The 12,389-nt window shown below is 45.3% G+C and overlaps 1 protein-coding gene across 1 annotated transcript in view; it reads left to right on the top strand.

The window, feature by feature from the left end:
* Window positions 1-11,951: 11,951 nt before the first annotated feature.
* Kctd13 (potassium channel tetramerization domain containing 13) overlaps window positions 11,952-12,389 on the top strand; it is an 18,207-nt gene continuing 17,769 nt past the window's right edge. The window contains exon 1 of the mRNA XM_013011431.1: window positions 11,952-12,357. Coding sequence (XP_012866885.1) covers window positions 12,114-12,357 — 244 coding nt within the window. The 5' untranslated portion in view covers window positions 11,952-12,113. The remainder of the gene's footprint in view (window positions 12,358-12,389) is intronic.

Here is a 12,389-nt window from a genome sequence, read left to right on the forward strand (position 1 = left end):
TAGAAAAGCAATTTTATACAAGCTGACTAAAAATATTTGTCCATTTGTCCATTTGTAACTGGCTAGCTTCACTTATAGCTTCATTTAGCATAATGTTCTCTCTCTCTCTCTCTCCCTCTCTCCCTCTCTCCCTTTCTCTTTCTTTCTCTCTCTTTCATGACTGTACTAAAGCCTGGGCACTGCTCTGAGCTCTTTTGTTTAGGCTAATGCTCAACCACTTGAACCAAAGCTTCACTTCCAGCTTTTTCATAGTTAATTGGAGATAAGAGTCTCATGGACTTTCCTGCCTGGGATGGCTTTAAATCATGATCCTCAGTCCTCAACTTCCTGAGTAGTGAGGATATCAGGCCTGAGCCACTGGCACCTGGCTCTCTCAAACTTCTATGCTTGGCCTGGGCTCAAACCACAATTCCCATATTTCCACCTCCCAAGTAGCTAGGATTACAGGCTTGAGCCACTGCACCCAGCTTACAATATATACATTTTTTAATGGTAAATAACAAGTGTTAGCAGGGATGTGGAGAAATTGAAATCCTTGTATCAGGGCTGTATATTACCTATGCTGTGGAAAACAGGCTAGCAGCATGTCAGTAAATTAATCATAGTATTATCATGTGACCCAGCAATTCTCCTAAGCGTTTACCTCAAATCTGAAAAGATGTTTAAGCAAAAAAAAAAAGCATATTGATGTTTACAGAAGCTCTATCCGCAATAGTCAAAAGCAGAAATAACCCATATGTCTAACAACAGATGAATGGATAAACAAAATGCAGTGTATACATACAATGAAATATTGTTTAGCAGTAACAAGAAAAGAAATTCTGGTCCAAGCTTCAACAAAATTAACCTTGTTGTCATGATTTCAAGTAGACAATATTTATACTGAAAGGAAGTACTATATGCTTCCACTTACATGAGACATCTAGGGTATAAAAATTCATAGAGTCAGACTGGGAATGTGGCTCAGTGGTAGAGTGCTTGCCTAGCATGCATGAAGCCCTGGGTTCGATTCCTCAGTACCACATAAACAGAAAAAGCTGGAAGTGGTGTTGTGGCTAGTCTTGAGCAAAAGAAGCTCAAGGACAATGCCCAGGCCCGGAGTTCAAGCCCCAGGACTGGCCAAAAAAAACCCAAAAAACAAAAAACATAGAATCCTAAAGTAGGATGGAGGGCCCAATGTGGTGATACATGCCTCTAATACCAGTTAGTCAGGTGGCAGAGACAGAAAGATCACAAGTTTGAGGCCAGCTTTAAAAACAAAATAGAGCTGGGGGCTAGGATGGTGGCTCAGTGGTAGAGCGCTTGCCTTAAATGCATGAGGCCCTGGGTTCGATTCCTCAGCAACACATAAGCAAAAAGAAAAAAGCCAGAAGTGGCACTGTGGCTCAAGTGGTAGAGTGCTAACCTTAAGCTGAAGAGCTGAGGGACAGCGCCTAGGCCCAGAGTTCAGGCCCCATGACTGGACCCCCCCCCCAAAAAAAGAAAAGGACAAATAAAAAAGAGCTCAGGGACAGCACCCAGACCCTGAGTTTAAACATCATGGCTGGAAAAAATACACAGGAGAGAGCAAAGGAAGGGATGACAGTGTCCAAAAAGAAATGTACTTATCATCTGACTTGTAAAATGGTAACGCTTATAATTACAATACAAATATAGTAATATAAAATATATATAAGCAAAGGGCTAGGTGTGAGTCAAGTGGTAAAGCAATTGTCTATCATGCCAGAGGCCCTAGTTTGATCCTCAGTATTGCAAAAAAAATTAAAAAAGGTAGCCTGGGGTTGCACAGCTGGGAAAATGGTAATGGGGAATTAGTGCTTAGATGGTATAGAGTTGCAATTTAGGAAGATTAAAACCTACTAGAGCCAGATGTCAGTGGCTTACACCTGCAAATCTACTCGGTAAAGCTACTCAGGAGGCTGAAATCTGAAGATCACAGTTTGAAGCCTGACCAGGTAGGAAAGTCTATGAAACTCCTAGTTCCAATTAACCATCAAAATGCTGGAAGTAGAACTCTGGCTTAACTAGAATGCTAGCAAAAAAGCTCAGGGACAGTACCCAGGTTTTGAGTTCAAGTCCCAGGATGGATGAAAAACAAAACAAACAAAAAAACACTTTTGGAGATCAGTGGTGCTGATGATTCTACAATAATGTGAATGTACTTAATGCCAAACTGGACACTTTTATTTTTGTTGTTGGTTGTGGGGCTTGAACTCTGGGCCTCAGTGCTATCCTTGAGCTCTTTAGGTAAAGGTGTGTCTACCACTTGAGCCACAGTGCCACTTCCAGTTTTCAGGTGGTTCATTAGGGATAAGAGTCTCAGACTTTCTTGCCCAGGCTGGCTTTGAATCATGATCCTCAAATCTCAGCCTCCTGAGTAGCTAGGATTACAGGTATGAGCCACTGGCACCCAACTGGACACTTAACAATAACTAATATGAGCTTTGGGATTTGGCTCAGGTGGTAGAGAACCTGCCTAGCACACACAACCATCACTAATCACTAATCAAACCTCACTGTGGCCAAAAAGGTTTTTTGGCTTTTTGTAAATTTTATTTTATTGTAAAGATGCTGTACAGAGGGGTTACTATTACACGAGAAAGGTAATGAGTACATTTCTTTTCGAGCATTGTTACCCCTGCCTTTATTTTTCTCCTATTATCCCTTCCTTCCCCCACCTTTCTCATCTCCTCGCCCTCCAATTGTAAAGTTCATTTCCAACAGTATCTTGTGAGTGTCATTGTTGCAATGGGTCATCCTGTGTCCTTGTTTTACCATTTTGTTATTCTCCTTCCCAAATTATATATATATATATATACACACACACACACACACATATATATATAAGATGCAGGGTACCAAAATCAAGTACAGTGACAACAAGGGATATACCGTAGGAGGAAGAGCATACAAAGGAAACAAAAAAATCACATAGTACATTAAAAACAACAGCCACAAAGATGGTAAATTTATGTTATGAGTATTTTACCCCAATAAAAAAAAAATAGAGGCATCAAGGCACTGGTGGTTCATGCTATAATCCTGGGTGCTCAAAGGGCTGAGATCTGAGGACTAAGTTCCTAAAGCAGCCCAGGCAGACAAATCCAGGAACCTTTATTTCCAGTGAACCAGAAAAAAGCCAGAAGAGGAGGTGTGGCTCAGATGTCACAGTGCCATAGTGAAAAGGCCATATAGTGAGAGTGAAGCACTGAAATCTAGCCCCAGAACTGGCACAGAACACATGCATACATATACATATATACACACATACATACGCACATATATGCATGCATGCATGCATACATAAATGAAGGAAAAAGAATGAACTACTACTACACGATACAACATGGAACATTGAAAACATAATTCTAACAAAATAAAAGTCTCCTGTTGTATGATCACACTGCTATGAGCTACCCCAGAGAGACAAATGAACACATATGCCAAGTAGATCAGTGACTGTCAGGGGAGGAGTGGAGGAGCGAGTAGGTGGGGCTGAAGCTTCCTTTGGGGTACTGAAAATATTTTAGAACGAAACAGAGGTGAATGTACTTAATGCCATGCCAAATTGTGCATTTCGAAATGGGTAGAATGGTAAATTGTATGTCAAGTGTAATTGACTTACAATTGTTTAAAATGCTGAGCTGATTTTTTTTTTCCTCTTAAATATTGTCTTCTTACTGGATCTGCATCTCAGGTAACAGTAGCACCTACTCCCCCTCACCCCCCCCCATCTCCCAAGCAGGAAATTTGAGTCAACCCTGACTCCACACTCTGCCCTTCTCCCACACATCCCCATCCATCATTAAAATTGTCTCTGGAACCTTCCTGACTTTGGGCTTTCATTATCTCCCTTCAGGACTACTGTAGCTGTCACCTAACCCTCCCCTCTGCCTCCACTCTCTCCTCCCTTCGCTGCAGCCTCCACATTTCCTACTGAATTCGATTCCTAAAAGAACAAGTTCAAGGTTGCTCTGCTCCCTCCTTCAGCCCAATGTCAATCTTGTCCCTCCTCCTTCTCTGTGCTTTTCCACCTTTACTCTGTTCAACAAATATTTACAGAGCACCTCGAGATGCCCGGATGCTGGAATCATGATGAGGAAAGAGAATGGTTTAGCCTTCACGGTCTTCATTTTAATGAGAAAGAGAAGTAAACAGAAGAGGTTTTTTGAAATGGACAGGAAGGAACGTGAGGAGGATTGCAGGCATTCAAGAGAAGATTTCTTTGTGAGCTGTTGCTAGTGGGTGTGGTGTCAATCTTCCTGCAGTGTGCAGTTCTGGAAGGTGTCAGTTTCAGGCAAAAGGGCCAGCAAGGCAAAGATCCAAAGAGGAAAAGATTGGCTCCCAGGATGGTGAATTTTCTGGGGCCATGGCTCTGTAAACAAACCATGGGAAAGAGACTGGAATTTGTTAGAAAGCCAATGGAGGAGTGTGTGTGTGTGTGTGTGTGTGTGTGTGTGTGTGTGTGTAGGAGTGTGTGTGTGTGTGTGTGTGTAGGAGTGTGTGTGTGTGTGTGTGTACTCGCGCACCAGTAGTACTGGGGCTTAGTTATGGCCTGGGCCCTCAGCTCTTTCACTCAAGGCTGGCATTCTACCAATTGAGCCCCAGCTTCACTTCTGGCTTTTTGATGGTTAACCGGAGATAAGAGTCTCCCAGGAAGTGGTGCTGTAGCTCAAGGGGTAGAGTAGCTTTGAGCTGAAGAGCTAAGGGACAGCACCCAGGCCCAGAGTTCAAGCCCCATGACCAACAAAAACAAAACAAAACAAAACAACCAACAAAAAGAAGAGTCTCCCAGACTTTCCTGTTCCAGGCTGGCTTCAAACCTCAATCTTCAGATCTTAGCGTTTTGAGTAGTTAGGATAAAAGGTATGAGCCAGGGATGCCTGGCCTTTTTATTTTATTTTATTTGTGCCAGTACTGAGGCTTAAACTCAGGGCCTCCCATTCTTGCTTAACTTTTTCACTCGAGGTTGGTGTTCTACTACTTGAGCCATACTTCCACACTGAATAATAAAATACTAATTTGCTTTATTTTTCATATCTGCTATTTGCTATAGTTCACTATAATGTGAACTTCATGAAGGAGTCTGTTTTGTTCATCAAAGTATTCCAAATACTCAACATATATTTACTAAATAAATAAATTCTTTCACATCTATATCTCTATCTATCTATCTATCTATATTTTGGTTGTTGTTGTTGGTCATGGAGCTTGAACTCTGGCCCTGGGCACTGTTCCTTAGCTCTTCAGCTCAAGGTGAGTGCTCTACCACTTGAGCGTCAGCACCATCTTTTCTGGTGGTTTATTGGAGATAAGAGTCTCATGGACTTTCCTGCCTAGGCTGACTTTGAAACGAAATCATCAGATCTCAGCCTCCTGAGTAGCTAGGATTACAGGCATGAGCCAATGGCACCCGGCTTCACCTATATCTTAAACTTCAGATTCTACATAAATCTTTTCCCAGGTGTGAACAATTCTCACTCTTCCCACAAACAAGTAGAAATTATTCTCTCCCTTTTTCTTTTTTTTCCTTTTCTTTTTTCTTTTTTGCCAGTCTGGGGCTTGATCTCAGGGTCTGGGCACTGTCCCTGAGCATCTTTTTTTTTTTAATTTAATTTAATTTTTTTTGTGAACATACTGTACAGAGGGGTCACAATTACATGGTCAGGATAATGCATACATTTCTTACCAAGCATTGCAGCCTCCTCCTTTGTTTACCCTTCACATCCCTTCCCTACCTCCCTGGCACCTCCCCACTACCCAATCCTCCCCCACCCCCCACCAACGTTGTAAAGCTCGTTTTCAACATAACCTTGTACTTCTCATTGTTGCAACAGGTCCACCTGTATCCTTAAACGACTTGTTTTTCCCCATCTCCTCTACAATTTATACTGACATCAAATATAGTGAAAGCAGGGGTTCCCTGAGCATCTTTGGCTCAAGGCTAGCACTCTACCACTTGAACCATAGCACCACTTCTGGCTTTTTCTATTTATGTGGTACTGAGGAATGGAGCCCAGGGTTTTATGCGTGCTAGGCAAGCACTCTACCACTAAAGCCACATTCCCAGCCCCCTTTTGCTATTTCTGCACCTTGGACTATTATTGCATTTTCCAGATAATTTTTGTCATTTGCATGCTGAGATTATGAGGGCAAAAGTCAAGAGCTGATTCATTTGTACATTCATGTACTCAGCCCAAGATCTGTACATAATAAAGATATAATGATTTTTTTTTTTGTGTGTCGGTTGTGGGGCCTGAACTCTGGGCCTGGGTGCTGTCCCTCAGCTCCTCAGCTCAAGGCTAACAGTCTACCACTTGAGCCACAGTGCCACTTCCAGCTTTTTCTGCTTATGTGGTGCTGAGGAATGGAACCCAGGGCCTCATGCATACAAGGCGAGCACTCTACCACTGAGCCACCTTCCCAGCCCTAGATTAATGATTTGTGTGTGTGTGTGTGTGTGTGCTGGTAGTGGGGCTTGAGCTCACTTCGGAGTAGGGAGACCCAAGCCTGTAATTCTATCTACTCAAGAGGCTGAGATCTGAGGATCATGGTTCAAAGCCAGCCTGGGCAGAAAAGTCCATGAGACTCATCTCCAATTAACCACCAAAAAGCTGGAAGTAGAGCTATGTCATGAGTAGTAGAGTATTAGCCTTGAGAGGAGAAGGTAAGGGGCAGCGCTCAGGCCCTGAGTTCAAACCCTAGTACATATTAAAATGATGTTTTAGGTCATCAGTTTCTTCTACAGCAAAACTTGACTTGACACTGGGAGCATAAGAAGATGATCTTGGGCTGGGAAAGTGGCTCAGTGGTAAAGTGCTTGCCTCGCATGCATGAGGCCCTGGGTTCCATTCCTCAGCATCTCATAAACAGAAAAAGCTCGAAGTGGCACTGTGGCTCAAGTGGTAGAGCACTAGCCTTGAGCTGAAGAGCTCAGGGACACCACCCGGGCCTAGAGTTCAAGCCCCACAACCAACAACAACAACCAAAAAAGGTGATCCTGACCCCAAGGAACTTGGGAGTAGCCAGGGTCAGGAGTAGCTTTTGTTCTGGAGAAACAATGTTGCAAAGCAGGGAAACTGAGACAGATATCTTGTCCCACAGAGCAGAGCAGAGGGGGATGGCAGTAGTGTAGTAGTGCTAAAGATCCCCAGGACTATTCTAAGGTAATCAGAGGATATCTGAGCAGAGTGAAGGGCATACTATTATATGAGAAATGGCAAGGAGTCAGAAAAGAAGCTGAATCAATAGAGTTCAAACTCCCTTAGCCCAGGGCTATTTCTGTTCATCCCAACTCCACAAGCCAAAGCTGCCATTACAGATCTGGGTCCCTCTCTCCTGTGATTTCAGGGCTGGAAGAGACCTTAAAGATCTTCTAGCCAGAAGTCAGGATGCTGCTGGAATTTAGTCTATTCTTAAGGTGCAATCTACACACTCCCCAAACCAATAAAAGCCTCAGAGCCTCCCTCCCCCCACCTCAAGGTTTGGTATGCAAGGACCCTCTTTTGCTTTCTCCTCTGAGAAGCAAACGTTCAAGAAAGCTCCTGGTTGCTTCTCTTTGTCTGGCTCAAGTCCCAGTTCCTAGTAAGAAGTCCATACCTGAGACAGTTCCACTTTTTCCTCCTCCGGAGCCAGTTTAAAGTCAGGAGGTGGCAGGATGCTGAGTAGCCCAGAGAGTCCCCCAGATTCCTCTGTGGTCAAGCCAGCTGTATTAAAATGAACTTTGTTCCCTGAGGATTTGTTCATGGAGGTGTTATTGTGTACTTGATCACAGTTCCCATGGCTACAGGCTCACAGGGAGAAGGGAATGGGTATGCATCAGCATCTTCCTGTGAAATAAGGATTTGACCTCATTTATAGTCAAACATACAGCAGGAAACCTTGCAAATGGCACGGCATGAATAGAATTTGGAGAGTGCTGAATGACTTAGGAGAAAAGAACATTAAATAAAATAGTCCACGTGGAAGGATGTGTTCTATCCCTGGCTCAACCTAGGTGCAGACTTGCTTCCATTGTTCCTAACAGTACTAACCTTTATCCAGAAAGGAGATCATCTAACTGAAAGGTGGCAAACTGGAAGTTTTTAGACCAAATCTAATCCACAGACCTGTTTTCTGCAGAGTGTTTACAACTTGTTTTGTGGGGGCTGGGAAGATGGCTCAGTGGTAGAATGCTTGTCTTGCATGCCTGAGGCCCTGGGTTCGATTCCTTAGCACCACATAAGCAAAAAGAAAAAAGCTGGAGGTGGTGCTGTGGCTCAAGTGGTAGAGTGCTAGCCTTGAGCTGAAGAGCTGAGGGACAGTGCCCAGGCCCAGAGTTCAGGCCCCACTACCAGACCCCCCCAAAAAAAAACAAACTTGTTTTGTGGAGGTCAGGCACTGTGGAGCATGCCTGTAATCCCAGATGCCATGCAGGAGGTATGACTAGGAGGATCATGGTCCAGGCTTACTCAAGGAAAGAAGTATAAGACCCTGTCAAAAAGACAACTAGAGCTAGAACACACACACACACACACAATGCATACATGCACATGCATACAATGCACACATGAACATGCATTCACACACACACACACACACACATGCACATACAAGCTTGTTTTGTGTGTCAACTTTTCTTTTTTTTTTTGCTGGCCCTGGGGCTTGAACTCAGGGTCTGGGCACTGTCCCTGAGCCTCTTTGTGCTCAAGGTTAGTACTCTACCACTTGAGCCATATTGCCACTTCCATTTTTTTTTTCTGAGTGATTTATTGGAGATAAGAGTCTTTCAGACTTTTCTGCCCAGGCTGACTTTGAACTGTGATCCTGAGGTCTCAGCCTCCTGAGCAGCTAGGATCACAGGCCAGCTTGTGTGTCAACTCTAAACTTCCATCTCTTTAGGTTGAGGATGTAGCTTAGTGGTAGAGACTTGATTAGGGAGGCTTTGTGTTCCATCCTCAGCACCCCCCAAAAAAATCAGTCTCACTGAAAAAAAGAAGAAGAAAATCATGCTTCTGATGTTAATGTTAATACCCTCTTGTCAGGGGCATCAATAATATACCTAAAATTGAACAGGGTTGGGTTTATGACTCACTACAAGGAGGGAGAATGCAATGGGAGGAATTGCAAGGCATCTGAGAAAGAGGATGTAGAAAATGACTTATTACAGAACTTCAGCTTGTGTTGGGTTTTTGAAGAGGACTAAGGGAAACTAGCTTTGTCCTGCTAAAGCATAGTCAGGATGCAGGGAGAGTCTGATGATTGGGAATTTGCATAATGTCTACCCAAAATGTGAGAGGGAAAGAGCAAGACTAGTTTAAATAATGTTCATGGCCAGGCACTGGTTGCTTTCACATATAATCCTAACTACTCAGGAGGCTGAGATCTGAGGAGTGAGGTTCAAAGCCAACCTGGGCAGGAAAGTCTATGAGACTCTGATCTCCAATGAACCACCAGAAAGCTGGAAGTGGTGCTGTGGCTCAAGTGGTAGAGCACTAGCCTTGAGCACTGAGTGGCTCAGGGACAGCACCCAGGCCCTGGGTTCAAGCCCTACAACTGAAAAAAAAAATAGTGTTCATGGTTTTGACTGAGTCCTAATGTGACTAAAACTGTCTTGTTTTTTTGTCTTATACATCATGGTCACAGACTGGTCTTGTCCCTGTCAGATTGGGTATTCTTTAAAACTGTTAGCCACGTGTCTGTGGCTTACCAATGCAAAATTAAGTACTTAAGGGTCTGAGATCTGGAGGATCACAGTTCAAAGCTAGTCTGGGCAGAAAAGTCTGCTAAACTCCATTTCCAAAATACCCAGAAAAAAAAAATCCAGGCTAGAGGTGTGTCTCATAGCCATAGAGCTCTAGCTGTGAGCAAGAGAGCCAAGCAAAGGCTGGGTGTGTGGCCTAGTGGTAGAGTGCTTGCTAGCATGCATGAAGCCCTGGGCTCAATCTCTCAGTACCACATACACAGTGTTACTGTGGCTCAAAAGCAAAAGCAGCTCAGGCCCTGAGTTCAAGCCCCAGGACTGGCAAAAAAAAAAGAAGAGAGTCAAGCAAAATACAGGGTCCGGAGTTCAGGCTTTTGTTCCATTAAAAAAAAAAAAAAGAGCCAGGCGCCAGAAGCTCACTCCTGTAATCCTAGCTACTACTCAGGAGGCTGAGATCTGAGGATCGTGGTTCAGAGCCAGCCTGGGCAGGAAATCCCGTTGAAACTCTTATCTCCAATAAACCACCAGAAGACCAGAAAAGTGGCACTGTAGCTCAAGTGGTAGAGCGCTAGCCTTGAGCTGAAGAGCTGAGGGACAGTGCTCAGGCCCAGAGTTCAAGCCCCACAACTAAAAAAAAAATAAACAGAAAACAAAATCAAACAACAAAAAATTTATTCATAATCAAAAGAATACAGTGGCCTAGCTGTATTATTCTAGGTCCTGTCAACATCACAGCCTAATGGTTGTACCAGGCAAGCCCCATACTGTCAAGGTCTTCCTGTCTCTTGAGCACAAGCAAGGGATAGCAACCAAGCCTGGAGTTCAAGCTCCATGAACAACAAAACAAAAACAAAACTGGAAAAAACTGAATTGTGCTAAAGGTTCTTCTACCAGCTTTTTATTTTTCCTACTGGCTTTAAAAATTTCATTTTATTTTTTGCCAGTCCTGGGGCTTGAACTCAGGGTCTGGACAATGTCCCTGAGCTTCTTTTACTTAAGGATAGCACTCTATGACTTGAGCCACAGTGCCACTTCTGACTTTTTCTGTATATGTGGTACTGAGGAATGGAACCCAGAGCTTAATGCGAGGCAAGCACTCTATCACTAAGCCAAAATCCCAGCCTCCCTACTTGCTTTTTGATGTAGATTTAATTGTAGATAAGAGTCTCTCAGACTTTGTTGTTTGGGTTTGGCTTTGGACTGTAATCCTCATATCTCAGCCTCTTGAATAGATAGGATTACAAGTGAGAGTCACCAACACTTGGTTAAAAGTTCTTCTTTGTCTTGGAATAAAGACTTTTTCTCACCTTGTAGCTAAAATAACAAAAAAGTATTACAGTGCCCAAAAAGGACAAACATTTGAACAGCTTTTAATTTCTGTTTCACAATTCTATTTAACTGCACTAGATTTCTGTGGAGTGTGGGCATCAGTGTGTGTGTGTGTGTGTGTGTGTGTGTGTGTGTGTGGTGTGTGCAGGTCCTGGGGCTTGAACTCAGGGCCTGGGCGCTATCCCTGAGTTTACTTACCCAAGGCTAGCACTCTACAACTTTAGCTACAGCTGTACTTCTGGCTTTTTTGGTAGATTGGAGTCTCATAGACTTTTGGAGATTGGAGTCTCATAGACTTTCCTGTCCAGGCTGGTTTCAAACAGCGATCCTCAGATCTCAGCCCCTAAGTAACTAAGATTACAGATGTGAACCACCAGTACTCAGCATGGAGTGTGTACATTCAAATGCACATTTTTGTAGTTAATCTGTGTGTGTGTGTGTGTTGGTACTGAGGCTTAAACTGAGGGCCTGGGCACTGTCACCTCACACAGCTCCACTATCACCTCCTCTGGAGACCCACCCCGATTTGGTCTCCTTTAAGAGCTTCCGTTGGTGCTCAGTGTGCACCTGTTCGGGTGCACGGGTGCTGATCAGTGCAAGGGGCTGGGAGGTGGGAACCTTGCCCCATGCCCTGCCCTGTTAGGATTCACCTTCCCTTCCCACCAGTAAAGGAACAGTTGGCCAGCAGAGACCCAGCCACGGGGAGTGGGGAGGACTTCGCTTTCCACATTCACACCTGGGAGGGGGCCGAGAGCCTCCTCCATCTGCCTGGCGCCCCCTTCTTGCCAAGCCCTACTCAGCCTAAACGCTAACCCTCCACGGCGTCCACAGTCGCGCATGCTCCGCAGCAACCGCCTCCCGCCTCCCAGATCCAGGGGCGTGTCCAATGGGGGCGTGGCCTCAGTGCGCCTGCGCAACTGCCCAGCACCGGCTTCCGGGTGGTGAGGGCGCGATGGGGCTGAGGGCCGGAGTGGCGGAGTAGCGGCTGCGAGTGGGCGTGTTCGCTGCGAGGTCTGGCCCCGGGGCTGGAGGCCCGGGGACTTCGGGGAGCAGGTCAGAGGGCGCTGGGAGAGTCACTCACCGCTCGTCGCCCCCAGCCGGTATGTCGGCCGAGGCCTCCGGCCCGGCGGCAACCGCGGCCCCATCCCTGGAAGACCCTCAGCCCTCGGGGCCGGAGCCCGGCTCCGCCGCCTTCGGCCTGAAGCCCCTGACTCCGAATGGGAAGTACGTGAAGCTGAACGTGGGGGGCTCACTGCACTACACCACGCTGCGGACCCTCACGGGACAGGACACCATGCTCAAGGCCATGTTCAGCGGCCGCGTGGAGGTGCTCACGGACGCCGGAGGTACGCGCGCCCGCCTCACAGTGTCCCCCCCC

Source organism: Dipodomys ordii, unplaced genomic scaffold (genome assembly GCF_000151885.1).
Source record: "Dipodomys ordii isolate 6190 unplaced genomic scaffold, Dord_2.0 Scaffold14, whole genome shotgun sequence".
Lineage (NCBI taxonomy): Eukaryota > Metazoa > Chordata > Mammalia > Rodentia > Heteromyidae > Dipodomys > Dipodomys ordii.